The sequence below is a fragment of the Lonchura striata genome, chromosome 14 (genome assembly GCF_050655825.1).
Source record: "Lonchura striata isolate lonStrDom1 chromosome 14, ASM5065582v1, whole genome shotgun sequence".
Taxonomy (NCBI): Eukaryota; Metazoa; Chordata; class Aves; order Passeriformes; family Estrildidae; genus Lonchura; species Lonchura striata.
In genome coordinates, this window is record NC_140716.1 from 16,475,026 (window position 1) to 16,495,834 (window position 20,809).

Sequence of the window (20,809 nt, forward strand, 5' to 3'; positions counted from 1 at the left end):
CCACCAAAGCGATGCAGATACTTACAGGTTTATAGATACATCCCCTCCGAAAACACAACTAACAGCAGCAACAGTCCACACAAAGTCAAAAAAAAAAAAAAAAAAAAAAAAGAGAGAGAGAGAAACATAATATCAAAGTAAAATGGCACGAGACATGATGGAAAAATGTTTAAAAGAGATTGGAAAATGCAGCATATCACATTTGACCTTTCAGTTTAAGGGAAAAAGAAGAGTAAAACAGTACAACACTAAAAGCTCAGTCTGCACAGGAAGACTGACAACAGGCAGTGCTTTGAAGGAAATGAATTGCAAAGTGCTGCTGTGAATCTGGACATAAGTAGACACCTACTCCCTGTCTAATAGTGCTCCCAAACTACATGAAGATTAGAACTCTCCTTAATATTAATTTCCTGTAGATTTTACAAAATTAAAGATATTAGTATAGTAAATGGGCTGTTACACTCCCCCTACAAGACAGGAACAGAGCAAATCATCATCCTAAGAAGCACCAGGAAACTCAGGTCAGAACTTCACCAGAAACCAATTTGTAGGTGAAAGGCTGCAGCTCGCCCAGGATGCATGGAATTATGCAGGGTATTATTTACCTGAGATGCAAAAGGTTTTGGACTGAAATCAAGTTTTAGAAGTTAGAGTCTGCATTCTTCGCATTTGCAGCAGACAGGCACTTGCTGATGGTGCAAGATGACTGTTCTGCTCACTTAGGTATTCCTGCAAGGAAGTTGGATGCTTCTGCCAAAGCCAGTATGAAATGTCCTGTCTTATGGCCTACATAAATCACACACACACATCCCTCTTGCACTTGCAATAGGTACAGTGACTAGATAAAGCAGAATTTTTTCCACATCCCTTTTTCAATTGCATTACCTGGTAATTCCTGTTTCTCCTGCACTTATACATCACATTCAGTTTACGAGGCCCATAAAAAGCCATCTCATTACAAATTCCACAGTTCTGTCAAGTTCATCTGCATCAGAATTATCTTTATGCCATTTCTACATATGATGTATCCCTTGCAGTTGCTGTTGCTCTACTAACCCCAGATTCAATTTGGTTAAATTTGATTCCTGTACAGTGGAAAGTCTGAATTTCTGGGAAGGGAAGGAATTCTTAGAGATTACCTCACCTTTTTTGCAAAGTAATAATGTGGCACCTCTATGCCGAGAAGAACCTGGTAGGATGAAGGCAATGGAAAGCTGTCCTGCAGCAAAAGGCCATGCTCTTCAGTGCTGAAGAATGATATAATCCAAACATCCATCTGGAAAAGGAAGTGAAGCATTGTTTTATTTTTAAGCTGCAATATCCTTCTTTCTTTTTGTTTTTCTTTTCCATATTCATTTGGCAGAAGCTTCTCTTGACAATAGTATGACCTATACATTCAGGCACACAGCTGCTGGGAAGGCACAGCCACACACTTCCTCCCTGCAGCGAGCAGCCAGCACCTCTGCATTCCAGACTGGTCCTCCTGCACAAGGACCTCCACCTCTGCCTCCACAACTAGCTTCACACACCATAAACAGAGAAGCCCCTGGCACAGATGGCTGCTTCAGGCATCTCTCTGAGAGATATGGATCACGGCAAAGAAACAGAATCACAGAATAAGAGAATCAGAAAATGGTTTGGGTTGGAAGGGACCTTAAAACCTGTTTTTTAAAAAAACATATTGTTCCCATTGTAAGTTCATCAGCTCACTGACTGCTTTGAGTTCCCAGGAAATATATAATCCATGCAAAAATAGTTCCTCTAACAGTTTAAATATTGACCTGACTCAAGTTAAAATAATATTTATTTCCAGCAGAAGTTAATCAGACTTCTCATTTAGTAAGGCATAAGCAGACAGTAAAATGTTCTGTTGAATAAGGGGCATTCCCTTTATATATTTTTTTCAACTTTACTTAGAAGCCAACCATTTTAAAGTTTTTTTTACTTGAGTAATATTAGGTTGAATTGTTCTTCTCTTTGCTAGAACACCCTAGCCCGGTCTTTTGAGACATCCCTATCACTGTCACATTTCTCCTTTTTACTTGGATCTTCCCATGGCTCTTCTAAGGTCATTTTAACCAACAAAAGACACAAAGAGCTTTCTATATCTAATTTTATGAGATTAGTTAAATTTAGGTACAAATCAAAAAACTTGAGATTAAAATGGATACTTCAAATCAATGCAATGTTTATACAGGATAGGTAGTTCTGTACAGACAAAGTGGTAAGGAGCACTACAAGTACAATAGCAGGGAAAGAAGGGAAGAATTGTATGATGAAAGAACTCCTTGATTAGATAATTTCTGATCAATAAAAATTGCTTTCTAGTGTAAAAAAAACATAATAGATAATTTGGGAAGTCCCATAAAAATGGACAATATCTCCCCAGAAAAGTAGAAGATGAGAGGGATAGGGTAGAAGAGCGTATTTCTCTGTTCACCTTAACAGTACTGTCCCTGTCATTCTACCAAGTTAATTCTTGCTGCTAAAAGTGGACTCAAGATTAAAAATCAGCAATTTTTCAAGTTACAAACTTCTAGATTTTATCTATCCACCCAATAATGTCACCTGAAAAACTGTAGCCCAGATAGAAGCTTGCATTATGGTCATTCCCAAAATTCTATCACAGCTAAAGAAATCCCCACTTTTTCTTCTTCACTGTATGCAAGCTTGGCCCAAGCCAGAGAGTTGCCATAGAGGGACTGCCTGAAGCACAGACAGCAAACACAGGGTTCATGACTCAATTTGCATGTAGTAATGTGTACTACCCACCCCTACATCCTTAAAAAAGCACAAAGGACTTATTACTTGGATAGGGAGAACTCCATGCAAAAAAAAAAAAAAAAAAAAGATAAATAAAAAGGATCATACTGTGCCCTCAGTCTGTTTTTTCTTTTGGTCTGGAGGTTGGAGGCCTGTTTCAGGAATTACTTCACATACAAAAAGTCTTGGTTCACTCTGGTCCCAGAAATGGCAAGCAGGAATGTGACTGTGCAAATCTGGATACTCCACTACAAACCTACCAAGAGACAAGAAAAAAATGTAGAAAGGGAGACAAAGTAATTCAAGCCCATTCGGTGCATGAGTGTAAATAAAGCTCTAGCCAAGGAATCATTCCTCAGTTACTTATACTCTGTATTAGAACATTAACCAGATACATTTTCCTGACTCCTGACATTTTACACATGGCAGTGACACTTCTAGTTTGGTCTGTTACACTGACAGTGGTGACAGGACATAAAGCATTTTTGGTTGAAAAAAAGTTGGTACCACCTATAAAAATAGGTACTCAAAATCTGCCTGCCCTGAGATTGCAGGTCCTACAGAAACCCTTGAACATCCTTCAAACTAACTCAGTGCCGGCTGCTGTAACACAGGGGCCACCTCAGCTCTGTCTTCAAAGCATGGATTCATTAAGATTGGAAGAACCCTCTGAAATCACCAAGTCCAACCATGCACCCATCACCACCACCATGGTCACCACTAAACCATGCCCCAGAGTGCCACATTCACACATTTTTTGATGTAGCCAGCCTGTTCCAATGCCTGACTATTCTACCTGAAGAAATTTTCCCCAATACCCAATCTATACCTTTACTGGTACAACTTGAGGCCATTTCCTCTCATCCTATTGATAACAGGAATAAGAGTAAGGAAGATAGGAAGTTATCTGGGAGAAGAGACCAACCACCACCTGGCTACTGCATGTCAACAATTCTGAGGCACCGTGGAACAGCAGAAAGGACTTCCCCTGCAGCCTTGGGAAAGCCAGTCTCTGTCAGCATTTTAAATAATGACATCTTACTGCCTCCTTTGGGCATTTCACTACTTCATTGCCAGCTATGTCAACTACAGACATACAGAACCACACTATTTTAGCAATAGCTTAGTATTTATTCTTCTGAAAAAATGTCAAATTATTTAAAAGAGAAAACAAAGACATCATTAAAGTATTTTCTCACTTGCTGTCACCACTGAAGGGTGGAATTTCTGGGGAGGATTGTAGTAGGGCTAAAGGGCAAATTGAGACATTCAAAGAGGTGCAGAAACTCCCTAAGTCCTAGCTCTGCCATGGAATTCAAAATCAGAAAACTGCAAATCAAAAAAAGAGTTTGTGTAGAAAAACCTAAGAGCGTTTCAATTTTGCCTTAGGAGGTAGAAAGAGAAGCAGAAGAGGTGTAGGTTATCACTTTCTACTTCTTGACTCACTCTAATTTGAAGATACTTCAAAAGGAAGCACAGATAAAAGGATTATTCACACAGACACTATCCAACACTCAAACACTGAAACAGCATTCCTGGCTTGGGTTGGCCTCTGTTGGGTTACACAAGATACTGCACTTGGAAACAACTTCCTCACTTACTCTTGACAACACTGCTGCATGACTAACCAGGATGTAAGACCCCAGATTTGCACTGGCCTTAGTTTTTGATGAGCTGGGTAGTTTCTTCTGTCTTTCAATGGTAAGGAGAGTAATTCCTTTTTTTTTTTTTTTTGGCTTGTAATACCCATAGCAGATAGTAGCTAAAAAAGCAATCCACCTGTTCCAATGCTGGTTTTGCTTACATAAAATACAGCCAGAATATTATTGTAAAATCAAATGGGAATTTGTACTCTAATATTACACCATACTTTCAAAAGCATTCCCACTTCACTGCATTGTGCTGCTAGGATTTCTAATGCACTTCCTACAGCACAGTTCACATGAACAGAAATGTGTCAGCTCTAAATAGACACCTCATGAGTTTTTACCCACACAAACTCAAGTTTTATTATACTTTAGAAATACCTTTATTCCTACAAGGACCTTCAGAATGTCATCTTCTCAGTTCCCTATTATGTAAATTCTCCAAGGAAGGGTAGCTTTCCAAGATTTTTTTTAAATTTAAAAATCTGGATCCTGATTCCAGTCGTGTAATACCTCTGTATAAAACCCCCAACACTAAATGATCCTCTCCTCAGAGATCTCTAGCTTGATATGGCTTCCAAAGTGCTAGTAGCTCTCCCTGAATTTCTCTTCTATGAATTTGTCCAGCATCTCCATAAGCCCTTCCTTCATCTTCTCTACTGCCTTTGCAAGGAGTTCCTTGGCTCAGCTGCATTTTGGCTGAAGAACTACCTCCTGCTTATTTTGAGCTTGCCTTCAGGGTGTGTTGATTTGGCATAGCCTGGCTTTTGGCTGTGGGGGAGGGGGGGCAAACACCTCAGGGGTAGCTTCTAAGAGAAGCTGCTAGAAGCTTCCACCATGTCTGACAGAGCCAATCTCTGATGGCTCTGAAGATGGACATGACATGCTGCTGGCCCAATTAGAGAGGTTGGTAATGCCTCTGTGATAATGTATTTAAGAATAAAATCAGAACAGCGCACATGCAGTTTTCCCCCAGGGGTAGGGAGGCACCAGGGCTGCCACCATGCTGGCACAGCCCATGGCAAGCCTTGCCTGCCTGGCCACCCCTAGCTAGCCACGCCACAGGCAGTAAGGCAGTGGCAGCTTCCCCATCCCAGTGCCCCACGTGAAGAGAGGTGTTCAATAACACCAGCACCACGGGGGCCACCACTGCCCCGGCAAGGGTGCCAGGGCTGCCTGGCCAGCAGTGAAGGCATGATGAGCGATTCCCTGACGCACAACCTAGACAGGAGCAACTCCTCGGCATTGCAGAATCCTGCAAGAATCTTTGAATTAGTGGAACTTGTTGACAATGGTATCTACAAGCAGCAGGTTTTTTCTAGTCAAAGAAGAGGAGGAAGTTAGAACACGAGGGAGAACAAGATGGTGGCACCAAGGTCAGTGGAAAAGAAAGAGAGAGAGGGGGTGCTCCAAGTATCAGAGTTCAGATTCCTCTGCAAGCCATGGTGAGGACCATGCTAAAACAGTCATCTGGTAATGCATGAAGTCCACAGGGGATGCAGAAATCCATTCACAGCCTATGAGAAACGTGTTCTTGCCAGAGCAGGTGGATGCTAGAGGAAAGCTGCAGTCTAGAAGACCTGAATAGAGAGATAGAGCCCTTACTTCCAAACTAGAGCAGCCTATCCTTCAATGAATGCACCCCATGGATAAGTGACCCATGCCACAACAGTTTTGGGAAGACTGTCTGTGGGAGGGACTCCATGGCATAGCAGAGGAAAGACTCCTCTCCCTAAACGAACAGAAGAAGATCTTGAGTGACAAACTGACCAAAACTCCCATGTCCTATCTCTCTGCACTTTCAGTGGGAAGGAGGGAAGGGCTAGCAGGAAAATAGGTGTTTTAAGGGCTTATTTTACTTCTCGTGATCATCCTCTGACTCTGTTAATAATAAATATACTTTATACCTTTACATTTAAACCTGTTTTGCCCTTAGAGTGTTTTCCCCCCAATCCTAATCTCAACTCAGTAACCTTTTGTTAATTCCCCCCCAACTTTAAAGACGAGGGTAAGCAAATGACTCTTGTGGGTACCTAGTACTGGGCCAATGTCAAACCATGACACTCTCTAGCTTGCAGTATTGGAATAGATAGGGATGTAGCTTGATGGACATACAATTAATTCAGTGTTAATTAGTTCTTTAGAAATAAATAATTAAATTCATACAAGCTCCTTCCCAAGACAGAGGAATGTCAGAATCAAAGTGTGCTTGTCTCCACAGGGCAGATTTCCATCTTAAATCCGCCATTAATGCTTCTTGAAGTAAAAGTTCCTTACTTCCCAATGCCTTGTCCAGCAGAAAGGTTCTCTCTATCATCTCCCTGTTCAGCCTTGAAATCAAATAGCGTAACTTGGTCCGTTTCAACATCATAGAAACAGATTTTGGAATCAATATTCCCATCCGCCTACAAGAAAGGAAAACAAAGGGTACTGGAACATGCAGTCAAAAAGAAGAATAGATAAGTTTATTCCATATGCTTCATACTCTCAGCTTTCTTTGCTGGTAATCACTTGAGGTCATTCTTACCAAGAAATACCAGAAATTTCCTGGTTCTTTTTCTATTCCAACAAGCCAGCCTTGGATTTCTTTAAAATGCTACAAAGCAGCTTTTGTAACTAAAATAATCCTTTTTTGAATTGTTTCCAGCACAGTACCAATCCTTGAGAGACCTTAATTAATGCTGGGACATAACACTTCATTACATGACTCAATACACTGCCTGGACTAGGTGGGTTTATTTCTGAAAAGTGATTTGCATCCTCAGTAATCTTGACCCGCACCAGTCTATGAACCAATGGACAAGTCACAGACGGTTAGTAATGAGCTGTGCCTCACCCTGCTGACAAGGATGCTGACTTTGCTGCCATTAGCATTGCACTTCACAGACAAAATGGCTCCATGGCCAGGGAGCAGCTTGGATAAACTCTTGCTGTTGCAGTGCACTTTTGCCTCTCTGTGGGAAGGAATAAACTTCAATTATATGGTGGCAAGCAACTGGAAATTTAACAAATTATGGGTAACACTTTTAAAAGCAAACCATTTTGATTATATGACATAATTGCCCCAGACTCCCACTTCTTCTCCAGAGGATTGCTGCCACTGCCCTTATTTCAGGACTAAGTTAACAGACACTCTTTCCTCAATGAATCAGCAAGAATAAACATCAGTGCTTCTACAGGATTCCCAAAACATGGCTATACGGCAAGACCATCTGAACAGAATTCTCAATTCAGAGGCCTACTTTTCCCACAGAAATAAGTTGAACAGTATCATGAATGTTGACTAAAGCCCATTACATAAAAGTTCTGTGTATGGAAAGCACATAGTGCAGCAGGAGTAAAAAAATGTCACTAGCAGGGCATATTTTTGTATTTTATTATCTCAAAAAGATTTTATTGCTTGTATAGATACAAACCCAGAAATCAGTCAGCAAAAAAGAGGACAAATCTCATGAAACGAAGAATGCAGCAAAAAGTGATAGTAATTTGAAGTGACAGCAATCTAGAGCTATAACACAATCTCATAAAAAAAAGTTTGATTCTATAAAAATAACATTTGTCCCCAGCCAGTTATGGTGCCCTGAAATTAAAGTGTCATAATTTGAGAAGGGCTATTTTCAGTACCAAATGCAAAAATTTATCATAGCATGCATAAGTGAATCTATTTTTTCTCAATATCAAACATCATAATCCAATATTTATGCTAGTTACAACCTGCTCAAATCTAATAACCTTCAAACTGTCGCAGGTGAAATGTGTTGATCCCAACCCAAGTAGTTTCCAGAGGGCAACTAACTAGACTTTAGCATTCCTCTAGTGACAGCATCCAAAGAACAGAATCTGTTTCACTCTTCAGGTTTTTCAGCTTTTCAAAAATACATTTGTCATCAGCAGCTACATTTTCAATATGAATGGCACGTCAGCATCTTTTTCACATTTGTCAGTATGAGAGTACAGTAACCTATGAACAAAGTCAGGTAAACTCCTTAACCTAAACAGGAGAAAGAATAGTTTTAGGTTCACTTTCTCCATAGATTCATTGAAACAAGTTTTCTGATTTATGAGGAGATACAAGACCTAGTTTTATTTCAGCTCTTTTGAGATTCAAGTCTTGTTCAAGATACCAAAAGGAATGGGACACTCCTAGCTTGATCTTCCACAAATTCTCCACACACTTTTAAATGCACTCAAATATCCCTCATGGTATCCTGTTTTTAAAATAATAAACATCATCATCATCAATCCCTGACTTGCCTAAGAATTCCATGGTTCCTCCCTTGCTTTGGAAATATACCATCAGTTCACATAACTGCATATATTGTTTCAAGATTCAAATGGACTGTTGCTTTTCATCAAATCAAAAACAGCTAAAGATTCCCCACAAAATACAAGCTTAACTGTAAACAGATAATTTTAAATGCGTTATTAATACCTGCGTGAGAGATCAAAGATTTTCAAGTGAGACAGATCAGTTCCCACAGCCAGGAAATTCCCACAGACATCCAGAAGGCACGGATTCCCCTCTGCTTCAGAGAACATGAGCAGCTGTTTAATTGTGCCCTGGGAAGAAATGTGTAACACCAGGTTTGTATGGTCATAGCCTCACTAGAAGGGACTTATTTTGACTTATATATCAAGTTGAGTCACAAATTGCTGAACTTCTATGTTAGATGACTCACTCCAAGCAAATTGGAGAAACATACACACACAAATGCAATCTGGGCTTCGGGTATGTATGTAACCTCAGGAAAAGTCTAAATTTAAAGGCATCCTTCTGCAATAATTTCCTCTTTAGGAACATCCTTTACCAAGTGAAAGACGTACAGAATTATCAAGTACCTGAAGGTTCTTAAATATATAGCTGTAAAAACAAATCCATTGTATTTATGTGATGAATCACACCCATTCTAAAATCTAGTATTTGCTTCCTAAATAAAATTATGTATCACAGAACTCTGAAAATTAGATTTCTCTTTTTAGTTCTCACAGCCTAGCAGAGGCTGCAAAGGTTCACACAAATTGTGCAAGTGATATTTTTCATTATCTTGTAAGAATATTCAGTATGAACATCTTCCTGAAAATAGTGTATGTATTTCAATGTGCATGCAATTTGGATCATCTTAAAGCCTGTAAATACTTATTAGTTACACTGTAGTAGTGTTCAGAGTGGCAGACTTTTTAAAGAACACAAAATGTCAAAGATCTTTCTGCTGAAATACTCAAAATATATTTTGAGTATTGTATTATGACAAGGAAGTATTAATAGATTTAGAAAGATCATGCACATTATTTTAAGCTCTAACACCAATCTTTGAAAACAACAAGGCCTTTTTATCCCTTCATGGTTTTCTCAGTCCTTACCTGCCAGGTGCGGACCTGGATCCTATATGGCTCCACTGTGTACAGATTTTCTCCGTGAACAGACAGAACTGGAGAGTCACAAAGGAAAGAGCCTGGAACAATCACAAGAAAGCCATCATTACAATAAATATGTTCAGTAAAAAGAAAAAGTAACTTATAGCACACAATTTCCACTATCTTGCACCAAATCTCTTTTTTGATCTGTCAGTCACTATTGAATCCCAACTCCTTGGTGGTTTAGCCTTCTTCCATGCTGCCACTACATTTAAAAGCTAGGGTTCCCATTATAAACAGGCGTTGGTACACTCTGTCCATGGAAACAAGTGAGAGAGGAAGGGCAAAGAGTTGATATGGGGAGTGAAAGAAAAAAAAAAGTGTAGTGTGAGGTTCTGGTAATAGAATTCACTTTTCCACTTTAGTGAACTGCTACTGAAGAGGGATAACAATCTATGTCAGAACAGTGGCTCTGCAATAACTTCAGAAGTGGTGTAGATTGTTAGGACCTTGGTGGTAATAAAGCAATGATTCAGCATGGAAAAGTTATAAAATATATCTGTAAATATAGACAAGCAGAAAACACTTAATGATTCTTAGAAGACAAGTCCCAAGATTTAAGATGGAATTGATAGAATTCTACATCACTTATTTCTCAAGGCAGAAATATTTAGGGATAATTAATAATTTAAAAAGCTAATTTACTCTACTTGGCACTATACAGATCAATTTATGGGACAACTTCTCTTCAGACCTGGGACAAAAAGCCTCCTTTCCAGTTATTATGTGAGTGCTGCATAACCTTGATTACACTTTCTCTCAAGCAAAGTAGAAAAGTGTTCAATAGTCATTGCCATGTCTTATCTGTAAAGGCAGCAGGAGTCACAGCTACAAAAGTAGGAAAAAATGCTCTTCTTGATCAAATCAATTAAAAAATATAAAAAGAAGTAGTTCTAGCCTCGCACAATATTTTGTGCAAGGCCCTCTAAAATGTAATTTAACTACATCAGATAAAAGCTTTCTCTAGCCCTGAGGGCCCATGGCAGGGGGGTTGGAGCAAGATGCGCTTTAAAGTCCCTTCCAACCCAAACCATTCTTTGATCCTATGCTTACAGTGATCAGCTACCATGAATGAACATGTAACTCCGGAAGAAAAGAAGCACTCAGACTCTGACCAATGTTTTAAGTCCTACCTGCACTTCTGAAGGTATCTCCTGAGGACTCAAAAACAGCCACTTGCTTCCCATTCCAGAATACTACAGCATCCTAAAACGAACAAACAAAACACCGAATTAATAAATACTTTTAGTTCCTTTTGGAAGCATGTAGGAATTAATGCAATAACAAGGCAAGAACTCCCCTACAATAGCCACCAATTACTAGTTCCTCTGGGTTCTGGTGAGCACCCTAGAGCATTTCTGAGTCCCTGCTCTATCTTAGAAAAAAAAACCAAAAAAACAGCTCCATCACAGCACCATTGCTACTGTTACAACAATACCTTCATAACAATCTATTTTGAATATTAAAAAAAAATATATTTATCTTAAAGACTTAGGAAGTTTGGTCTCAATAAACCCAACCAGGCAACTGATTTGGCAAATCAACAACAACAACAAAAAAACCCTGATTAACCTGAGTAGCAAAGACTCCACTAGCATTCATATCAAGACGAAGGCTGTGAGTGGTTCCTGTGCTGAAGATCATCACATTGAAGAGGTTGGGAGACACCTGTACCACAGCCACCTGCTGATGAAAATGTGCCAACATGGCCTGTTCACTGAGGATCACCACAGAGCTGATGTTGTTCACTGCCAGAAGGTTTTTTCGGGACCCCCACTGTACATAATGGGAAAAGAAAAAGACACAATTTCACCTCTAGTCTTGAACTGTCACAGCAGTGTCCCTAGAGAAGTAACATGGGAAAAGACAGAATAAATATTTTTATACAAAATCCTACTATCTATCTACAAACTATAAGGAATTACTGGGAAATATGACAGATTCAAACTATTATGCTTGCTACCCAGTGTCCTGGTTTAAAAAACATGTGTCTGCCAAGGAAGGCAGGAACCTTCCTGGAATGGAAAGATGGCCCCCTCCCTCCAAATTATTATAACTTTAAAAATACAGGGCTTCCAGGAAAAAATATGGGAAAACAAACAGTTCTTTACTAGAAAATATATATCTATAAAATAAAACAAGCAAAAAACAACAAAGAAAAAACCTGTAAGTTTTCCCACCAGTCAAGCAATTTGCCCTTGGTTGTAGTTATGACCACAACCAACAGGGGGGCACCACTGGGTGAGACAGAGGGTCTGCAGTGGCTCCCCGCCATGGCTCCAGGGGATGCTCCAATGTGAGCCCTGAGCCTCCCCAGGGTTAATGGTGGCTTCAGGAAGACAACAAATGGGAAGCAATTCCTTGGAGAAAACCTAACCCCCACCATTATCCACCCCAAATTTTTTTTCCCATACCAACATGGGAAATACATTGAACTTCCCATACCAACTTACACTTTTTAGCTATAGACATACAGGCATTATCCTAATTATATACATATATTCATGCAGATATGGATACAGACACAATGTCCTAGACAATTCACCCCAAAACAAGGTCCCGTTTCCTTCTTGCTGCTCAGCAAGAGACATTGCTGTGATCTTGATGACCTTGGTGGTTATCTGGCACCATTTATCTTGCCGCTTCACTCCTAGGAACTGGATCTCTTGAGCAGGTCCCTTGACCATAGTCTTTGGGATGACAAAACCAGATTTCAGGAGAATCCGGATGATCTTTTCTTCTTTCTCAAAGAATTCTGCTGCCTTGTTCCTCCACACAATGATGTCACCAATGTATTGCAGATGTTCAGGATATCCTTCTTCAGTGCAGCCTGGATCAGTCCATGGCAGATGGTGGGATTGTGCTGCCACCCCTGGGGCAGTCAGTTCCAGGTGTACTGCACGCCCCTCCAGGTGAAAGCAAACTGAAGCCTGCCCTCTGCTGCCAGAGGAATGGAGAAAAACGCATTAGCAATGTCAATAATGCCAGAGTATGTCACTGCCTTGGACTCCAGCTCGTACTGGAGCTCCAGCATATCCAGTACAGCAACACTCAGTGATGGTGTAATTTCATTCGAGCCACAATAGTCCACTGTCAATCTCCATTCCCCTTCAGACTTGCACACAGGCCAAATGGAGCCAAAGGGCAAGTGGGCCTTGCTGAACACTCCTTGGGTCTCCAGCTCATGGATCATCTTCTGAATAGAGATCATGGCATCTTGATTTGTTTGGTACTGCTGGTGATGCACTGTTGAGGTGCTGTTCTTCTACCTTCTAAAGTCCCAACCACAGAAGGATTTTCTGAGTCCAGGCAAGGCGTTTAGCTGCCTAGTTCTTTCTGTCTCCACAGCAGCAATTCCAAAAGCCCATCAATGTCCTCCTGGGTCTCTGAAGTACCTGTTCTTAAGGTGGTCAATGCCCAGAATAAATGGGGCATCTGGGCAGTTACAATGGGGTGCTTCTGCCAGTCCTTCCCAGTCACGCTCACTTCAGTTTCCAACACCCTCAGCTCTTGAGAATCCCCTGTAACCCCAGAAATGGAGACTGTTTATGACCCCAGACATCCCGGTGGCATTAACATACATTGAGCACCAGTGTCAACTAAAGCCTTGTACTCGTGTGGGTCTAACGTGCCAGGCCACTGGATCCACACAGACCAGTAGACATGGCTGTCCCCTGGTGCCCCTACCTGGCTAGAGACAGCATCTCTCTAATACTAGTTCTTGTGAATACACATGGGAGGTACCTTCCAGTGGCTCAGATACTTGCCCATGGGAAACTGTCACTGAACTAATCTCACTGACTTGCCTTTTCCTTTCTCCTTTAGTTCTTGTATTCAGGGTTCCAGGACACAGGTAGGTTTCCTGTCCCACCATCTCATGTCTTCTCCATGGCTGAGTAGGAAATATAATAAGTTTGTGAGGCATACCCGCTCTCTCTGTCTGGAGGACATCTAGCTCTGACTTCAAGGGCTCTGGTTTGCATTGGTGCCACAGGTAAACATCTCTCCAAGTTTTTTATCATCCTTTGGACTCTCAACCAATGTCTCTACAGCAGAGATGTGGGTCTGCATCAGGCCATGGACCCTATTGTAATTTCTAAGTTTGCTTGCTACAGAGCCCATTGTCTCTTGGTTGCCCCTGAGATGCATGTTTGCCATTAAACTGGAGTATTCAGATGGACCCTGATGTGCCAGACTCCACTAAATTTGTACTGTGCACCTGACCTCGTTAGGGTCATTTATTGTGTTGCCCATTCCTTCCAAGAAGTATCTCCAACACTGCCATTTCTCTCAGGCACTGGATCCTTCCTCCATGGTCTTGTACGGCTTTTTATGATGGTGCTCCTGCAGTCTGTCCCTGTAAACAAACCTCTCCTTACATTTGCTAGAAACCACTCTCAGAAAGAAAGGAGTCCTGACTCCCTCACAAATGCCTGCTCAATGGCTACACCCTGGGGCAAGGATGCCAAAAGCCTTGCTTTGGTACCATCAAAGTTGCATGCCATATGCATAAGGTCCCAAACTTGAATCAACCAAGACAAAAAAGCCTTGCCTCCCCCCCAATCATGTAATGTCTTTTTGCAGATTGCAGAGACTGTCAAATGATAGGGACTCAGTAATGATCTTAGGCTCTGGCTTCTCTGCTGGTTTTGAGGGCCCTGGTTCTGCATCATCATTAGCTAGGCATACCAAATTGGTTTTATCCTTCCTCACTGCAAAGGGCCAACTGCCGCTGCTGGCTGTGGCTGCCCCTGTGGTTTAGCTGGAACCTGGACATTTGTATTGTCTGTTTGTTTCACTACTTCATTATCCACCTCTCCCTCTGACTGCAGTGGCTCCGCTGGGCAGTGTCCCTGTCCTCTGTGGCAGGTTTTGGGGCAGCTACACCCTGTCTCTGAATGGTGAATGGACCTCACTGAATATAACATCAAAAATTATACAGTATCTTTAACTTCTAAGGGAAATTTTAACTCTTCAGAAGCTGTTGCTGTAGGCCCAGAGAAGTGGGGGAGAAAACTCCCCTCTGTGTTTCTTCCTCAGAACAGGTAGCATTATTAAGGAAACCCTGAAGATACAGACTTCATCTGTGATAGTTATATAGCCTTGTGCCCATATTTCAGAAGAAGTGAAGCAAGCACTGAATACAAGCACTGAATTCCTCACCTTATTGACCCATTCTACAAACAGGGTAACAGCCGCAATGGCCTTAGGTATAGGACTCATGTTTGAATAATAACCTGCAAATGGGAAAAACATAGCCATGATCATAGGCCAATCAAACCAGGGTAGGCTAGACCACATTGTGCTGCCCAACAAGGCTTCCACATCCAGTACACAAATGGGTCACTCAAGAATTAGTATTCTCCTTTCACCCTTTCTTCTCAATGCCCTTGGGCCTCACACTGGTCACCAGTTAATGTCCTGGCTTAAAAGACATGTGTCTGCCAAGGAAGGTGGGAACCTTCCTGGAATGGAAAACTGCCCCCCTCCCTCCAAATTATTGTAACTTCAAAATTAGAGGACTTCCAAGAAAAAATATGGGAAAACGAATAACAGTTCTTTACTAGAAAAAATGTATTAAAAACAGAACAAGCAATAAACAATTAAAAAAGCCCAATGACCAATTTCTCCTTCAGTGTAGTTACAGGGGCTGCAGGGGATGCGCTATTTCTGTACAGTGCCCATATCCTGTTACCTGGAAAGGCTTGAATGGGAAAGCTGACACAATCGCCTCTATCTATTAGGAGATGTATGAGATACTTACAGCACACATTATTTCCTATATCCTGGATCTTTTGTTACTGAAGCTTATTAATAAAATACTTGGATTCTCCATTTTCTCAGCACTTCTGTTTTAACTTTGTAAGAAGGATGGTGCTACAGGCCCTCACTCTATACCGACACAGAGTAAGCAAATACCATTGCTTTTAAAATACTTTCCACTCTTAAGAGAAAACAGAATAGCAAATATAAAATTACTTTCTCTTGAAAGTCACCAGATACATTTGATTTTCTTTCCTTATAAAAAATAATGAGGATTGTTCTCACATATGAAGCACAGCAACAGAATGATGTAAAGTGTAACAGAAACATTCAAAAATTGAAAAAACCTAATATGGTATAAAACCCAATAGCCAAAGATGTTGGAGAACCTAAAGCACAAGCTTTGACTTTTAGCAGAATGCTGATGGCAAAAAAAAAAAAAAAAAGCTGTTCATTAATATAAAACTTTTTAAATTTAAATTTACTATTGTTATACTCAGCATTTCTCTTCTGTGCATATCAAAATATTATTAGGCATAGAATGACAGTTTAACTTCATTGTGACAAATTAAAATATTCCAAATAAATAAAAATGCTGCATCCTGATGTTTAACAGACAATATGTTAAAATATATAGCATTCCTTTCTAGATGGCACATCTCACCAAAGAATATTTTGTTGTAAATCCATATTTTTATTTCTACAACTACCAGTGAGATGAAACTTTACATTAAAAAAGTGAGAAATAGAAAAAAACTAATAATTCATTTTAATCAGATTTTCTTCCTTTTTTAATAAATTTAAGTCAAATTGACATTCCTGATAATCCTTTTTTTCCAGAAAATAATTTCAAGGAGCTGAATCCAAAGGCTTTGCCAGTGAGCCACATGATGGAGAGAATAGCTACAAACAGGGAGTATTTCTGGCCATTTCAATTTTAAAAGTTATTTGATTCTCAGGGGTTTTCCTCCTACTTAGAAGGAGGACCAGCCTCTGCTGGAACACATACCCATATGATAGAGATCATGGTCATCAGTTTCACAAAGACGGTCTATTCATCTAAGATTTGTGAAGTCTACTAGGAAACTCCTTCCTTTCTTACTTTTATCTGAGTGACATTTCCTTCAAGTTCTGTAGATGCCTGGAACTTCCACTTCTCCTTGCCCTCTGAAGTCCATGTGCTCTGATGAGATCCTGCTGCTTTCTTCCACATTGCTACTCTCCCCTTGCTAGTTCCAGCTGCCAAGATACCTGCCATTCACAAACATTTCAGGCATTTCATATTGGGCTTCAAAACAAACCCACATTACACAATGCAACAGACAGCAAACTCTGGTTCTCGGGTACTGAGAAGCCACTTTCCAACAGCAGCATTTCTCTCCTCACTGCAAACCAACATCCTAGTCCTATACTAGAGAACTTTTCTGGAGAAACAAAGGGAGAAGTTCCACATGGTAAGGTACATCTAAGCTACCAGATGAGGTGATTTTTTAAATGCATCAGACAATTACTTCATTGTAACCTTTTCTTAGAATATAGAACTATTGAATACCCTGAGCTGGAAGAGTCCCCAAGGGTCATGGCCCTGCACAGAACAGTCCCAGCAATCCCAACACGTGTCTGAGAGTGTTGTCCAAACACTTCTTTACCTCTGGCAGCCTTGAGGTCATCTCCATTTCCCTGGGGAGCCCGACCACCCTCTGGGGGGACAAACTTTTGATATACAGTCTAACCCTCCCCTGGCTGGACACAGCTATGGCTGATCCCTTGGGTCCTGTCACTGCTCATAAAAACCAGAGGTTGGATCTGCCCCAGGCATGTGCCCCACAGTCTCCTCTTCTCTAGGATGAACAAACCAAGTGACCTCAGCCATTCCTCCAATGGCTTGTGTTTATTTTTAAATAGCTAGTTTTGTAGTCACTTTGAGCAACCAACCACTGAAAACTATTGCAGCAAATATCAGCTGTGCTACACTAGCAAAAAAAGTGGTGCCCAGGAGCAGGTCTGTAGAAATGATTTGTTGTGAGGACTTGGCAGACACACAGTACATGTCACTAAGCTCTATTCTGCATTAGCTGTAGTGCAGGCTTGTAGACTGAATGCCCAAAACACATTGGAGTGCATTAGGTGCACTCCAGGCGTACTATGTCAAAGGGAATCCAGCTCATGCACAAGACAGCTCCACAGTGAGTACAAGTGTAGTTGAGTATCGAATGATTTCCCTGCACCTTTCAAGGCATATTTTCGAACCAAACTAAGATCTTCAACATCACATACTTCCACTGAGATCCTCAGCCAGAAGACAAACATACTGAAATTATTACAGGGCATGGAAGGCTGAGGTTTGACAAGGTTTAGGACCAGAGATCACAGGCTGTCATGTTATTTCTCACCTTTAGCACTGCAGTAAGATACACAGTTAATACATTCTCCCCCCTCAAAGCCAAATTGCGTATCTAGGGAGAGCACATAGTTCTCATCTTGATCCAAATCCCAGAACCTAAGGCACACAAAACAAGAGCGTTAAGAACACTTTTCTTTCCAGGTGTCTTGCAAACACAGTCAATAGGATGCTGTACAAGGCATTAGTTTACTACATCCGCAATACCTAGATGATTTAATTTTTTAACAATCTCCTTCCTTTTCCTTTGAGTTTTTCATCTGCAGCATGTTTAGGGATATTCTCCTATGAAGAAAGAAGTCAGAAGCAAGTGTAGCTTTAAGAAAATGAAAGAAGTGAGGGCTAGTTGCAATTTTCTTTCTCCCTAATTATGTTTCCTTGTCTATTTTAGGAATATTCCTGGGTTAGTCAGTAGTCCTATGGATTCCAGATTTACTTTCTAGAACTAAATACTGCCATGAAGCTAATCCTTCTTGATACTTGGTCTTTAATGCATTCTCACAAAATGAACAAAAGTCGCAGACAGGCTCAATAAGGGGAAATACTGATATTAACGGAACACTCCCACCCACCCAAAAGGTTAGAGGAATAGGTAGAGCAGGTCATAGTAAAAACAAGGAAGACAAGATTGCAAAAAAAGGTAAAACTACAGAACACATTAACGTAACAGCATGGCAATGCAACATACTTTGAATGATTAGGGAAAGAAGTAATTGAAATATTTGTCTAATATTACAGTAAAAAAACCGTCCTGAAAAGTAAACACTTTTTCTTCTGGTTGCTGGTGCCATGAGTATTCTATGGATCAGAAAATAATATTGGCAAGAATGGCCAAGGGGCTGTATTTTCATGCAAAACCCCCAACTGGATTTATTTTCAGATGAAAGCAATAACAGCTCAAGGAAGGAACAGTGTAGGTAGTACTTCCTTGACAATATACAATACCTAGAGAGAAAGCAAGCCATACCAAATTAGTTTCTGTCCTTGAGAAAAAAAAAAAATCATTTCATTCCTCAACTTATTTTTACAAACAAAATTAGAAAATATTGGGAGTTTTTCATTATTGGTAAAAAAACCCAACCAACATTTCGGCAAAATACTCAGTTCACTACAGACTGTACCTTTTAGCTGGCCCTTTTCAGGGGCAGCCAAAACAACTTTCATCCTTACCTGATGACTGTCTCACCTAATGCTGTAACAACCAAGCTGTGGTCTACTAGAATCATGTCTGCAGAATGACCAGTCTTCCCACTTAACTTCACCTGTTAACCATAAGCAAATAAATACATTTGCAGAAGGTCAGAGGAGCATGCTGAAGGACACTAAGCATCTGAACTGCACATTTTGGCTAAAATGTAAAAATATGAAAATAACTAGACCTATCTGTCAATTCTGACAGACATATTCAGACAGTGAATTCAGATGATTCTGACAATGATCACCATAAAATGCATCAAGACTGCAGTGTATAAATTTAGTACAAGAAACCTTGTAGTGGGTTAATAAAGTAGATAAGGAGCAGTATTTTACTCTTGCACTAGAACTTCTCTTAGAATATAAGAAAGATTCCTTTAAAATGTGAAATTCCAGATTTTACTTCTAGTCAAACATAAGTAATGATCAGTAAGAAGTGGACACCACTGTAATACACAAGTATCCAGTCTTTTTCTCTCTTGGATAAAAAGAAAAAAAAAAAATTTAGAAAAGTGAAGGTTTGGGATCTACCCACAAGCAGCATTTTGTAATAGCACAGGGCAGGGTGTGAGACATTTTCTTTTTAATTTCCTCTCTTAATTTCTGGAGGTCCTCAGTCAGTCTTTCCACTGAGGAGACACAGGCCCATAATGGGGTGGAGATAGTTTCTTCATGTATCTAGGGTTTGGTAACCAAATAGTCCACATTTTGTTCTCCTTCTTTCCATGACATCACTCCCAATAAGCTGACATAGGACACCAGCACACTCTGCAGGAATTTCCACCATATGTTTCGTGAACACTAGCTGTTGTCTGGATTAGTAGGAAATTTCTCATTATTTGAAAATATCATCTTCCACACAGCTAATTCTCTCAGGTACCAGATACCTTGCTCCATAGTGTTCCACTTGTCTCAGTGCACTAAAAGGTTATCTTTCCAAGGAAATGTTTTCCTCACATTTGATAGGAGCTGCGTCCAGAGGCTGAGACTTTCTGGTCTTTTCCCAATGCCCTGGTCAGTACTTGCATCCCATGACATGGATCCCAGTTGCAAAGTCACTATCGTCTAATTCCATATTGCGTACCACAGTAGCCCAGCATCAGAGCACCCAGGTCACCGGGGGCTCCCCTGATTGGAGGCTGAAATCTTTTTGCATGTCTCACAGCTCACTCAAGGATAGGGTTTGGGTGATTATCTCTGGCCCTGCCTCTTCCTCCTGTTGTGAGGCCCCTGTTTCCTTTTCATCACTCACTACATGAACTGATTTGGTCTTGGATTTCTTCTTCGAATACAGGCAACTGCTCTTACCACAGGTTGTTCTTGTGGACAACCTGCAGTTTGAATGGCCATTGTGCCTGTTGCTTTGCTTTCCTCCTCCTCCTCCCTCTGAGGGTGCTGTGTAGAAACAAGCAGTGTCCAGTAAATACTAGTCAGGGTCCAGCACATTCCATAACTTCACTCCTCTTCGGAACTGCCACAGCAATTCTCTTTCAAACACTTTATCAGGGCCCTGTAGTTGTTCAGGGGTGAACTTCTGAACCAGGAGTAGAGTACTCTTTCAAAAGCTGGCCCATTTTCTCCCATATGCCACACCACTAATGACTATGCATCCCAGGATATGTTTCTG

At 40.6% G+C, this 20,809-nt stretch overlaps 1 protein-coding gene across 1 annotated transcript in view; it reads right to left on the bottom strand.

Annotated features, from left to right (window-relative positions):
* The window catches only part of IFT140 (intraflagellar transport 140), a 78,738-nt gene that overhangs the window by 45,548 nt on the left and 12,381 nt on the right, over positions 1-20,809 (bottom strand). The window contains exons 6-16 of the mRNA XM_021529630.4: positions 19,159-19,250; positions 17,981-18,087; positions 16,690-16,838; positions 11,397-11,600; positions 10,958-11,030; positions 9,771-9,862; positions 8,842-8,969; positions 7,246-7,363; positions 6,687-6,814; positions 2,872-3,019; positions 1,145-1,276 (exon numbers count right to left, since the gene is read on the bottom strand). Coding sequence (XP_021385305.1) covers positions 1,145-1,276; positions 2,872-3,019; positions 6,687-6,814; positions 7,246-7,363; positions 8,842-8,969; positions 9,771-9,862; positions 10,958-11,030; positions 11,397-11,600; positions 16,690-16,838; positions 17,981-18,087; positions 19,159-19,250 — 1,371 coding nt within the window. The remainder of the gene's footprint in view (positions 1-1,144; positions 1,277-2,871; positions 3,020-6,686; positions 6,815-7,245; positions 7,364-8,841; positions 8,970-9,770; positions 9,863-10,957; positions 11,031-11,396; positions 11,601-16,689; positions 16,839-17,980; positions 18,088-19,158; positions 19,251-20,809) is intronic.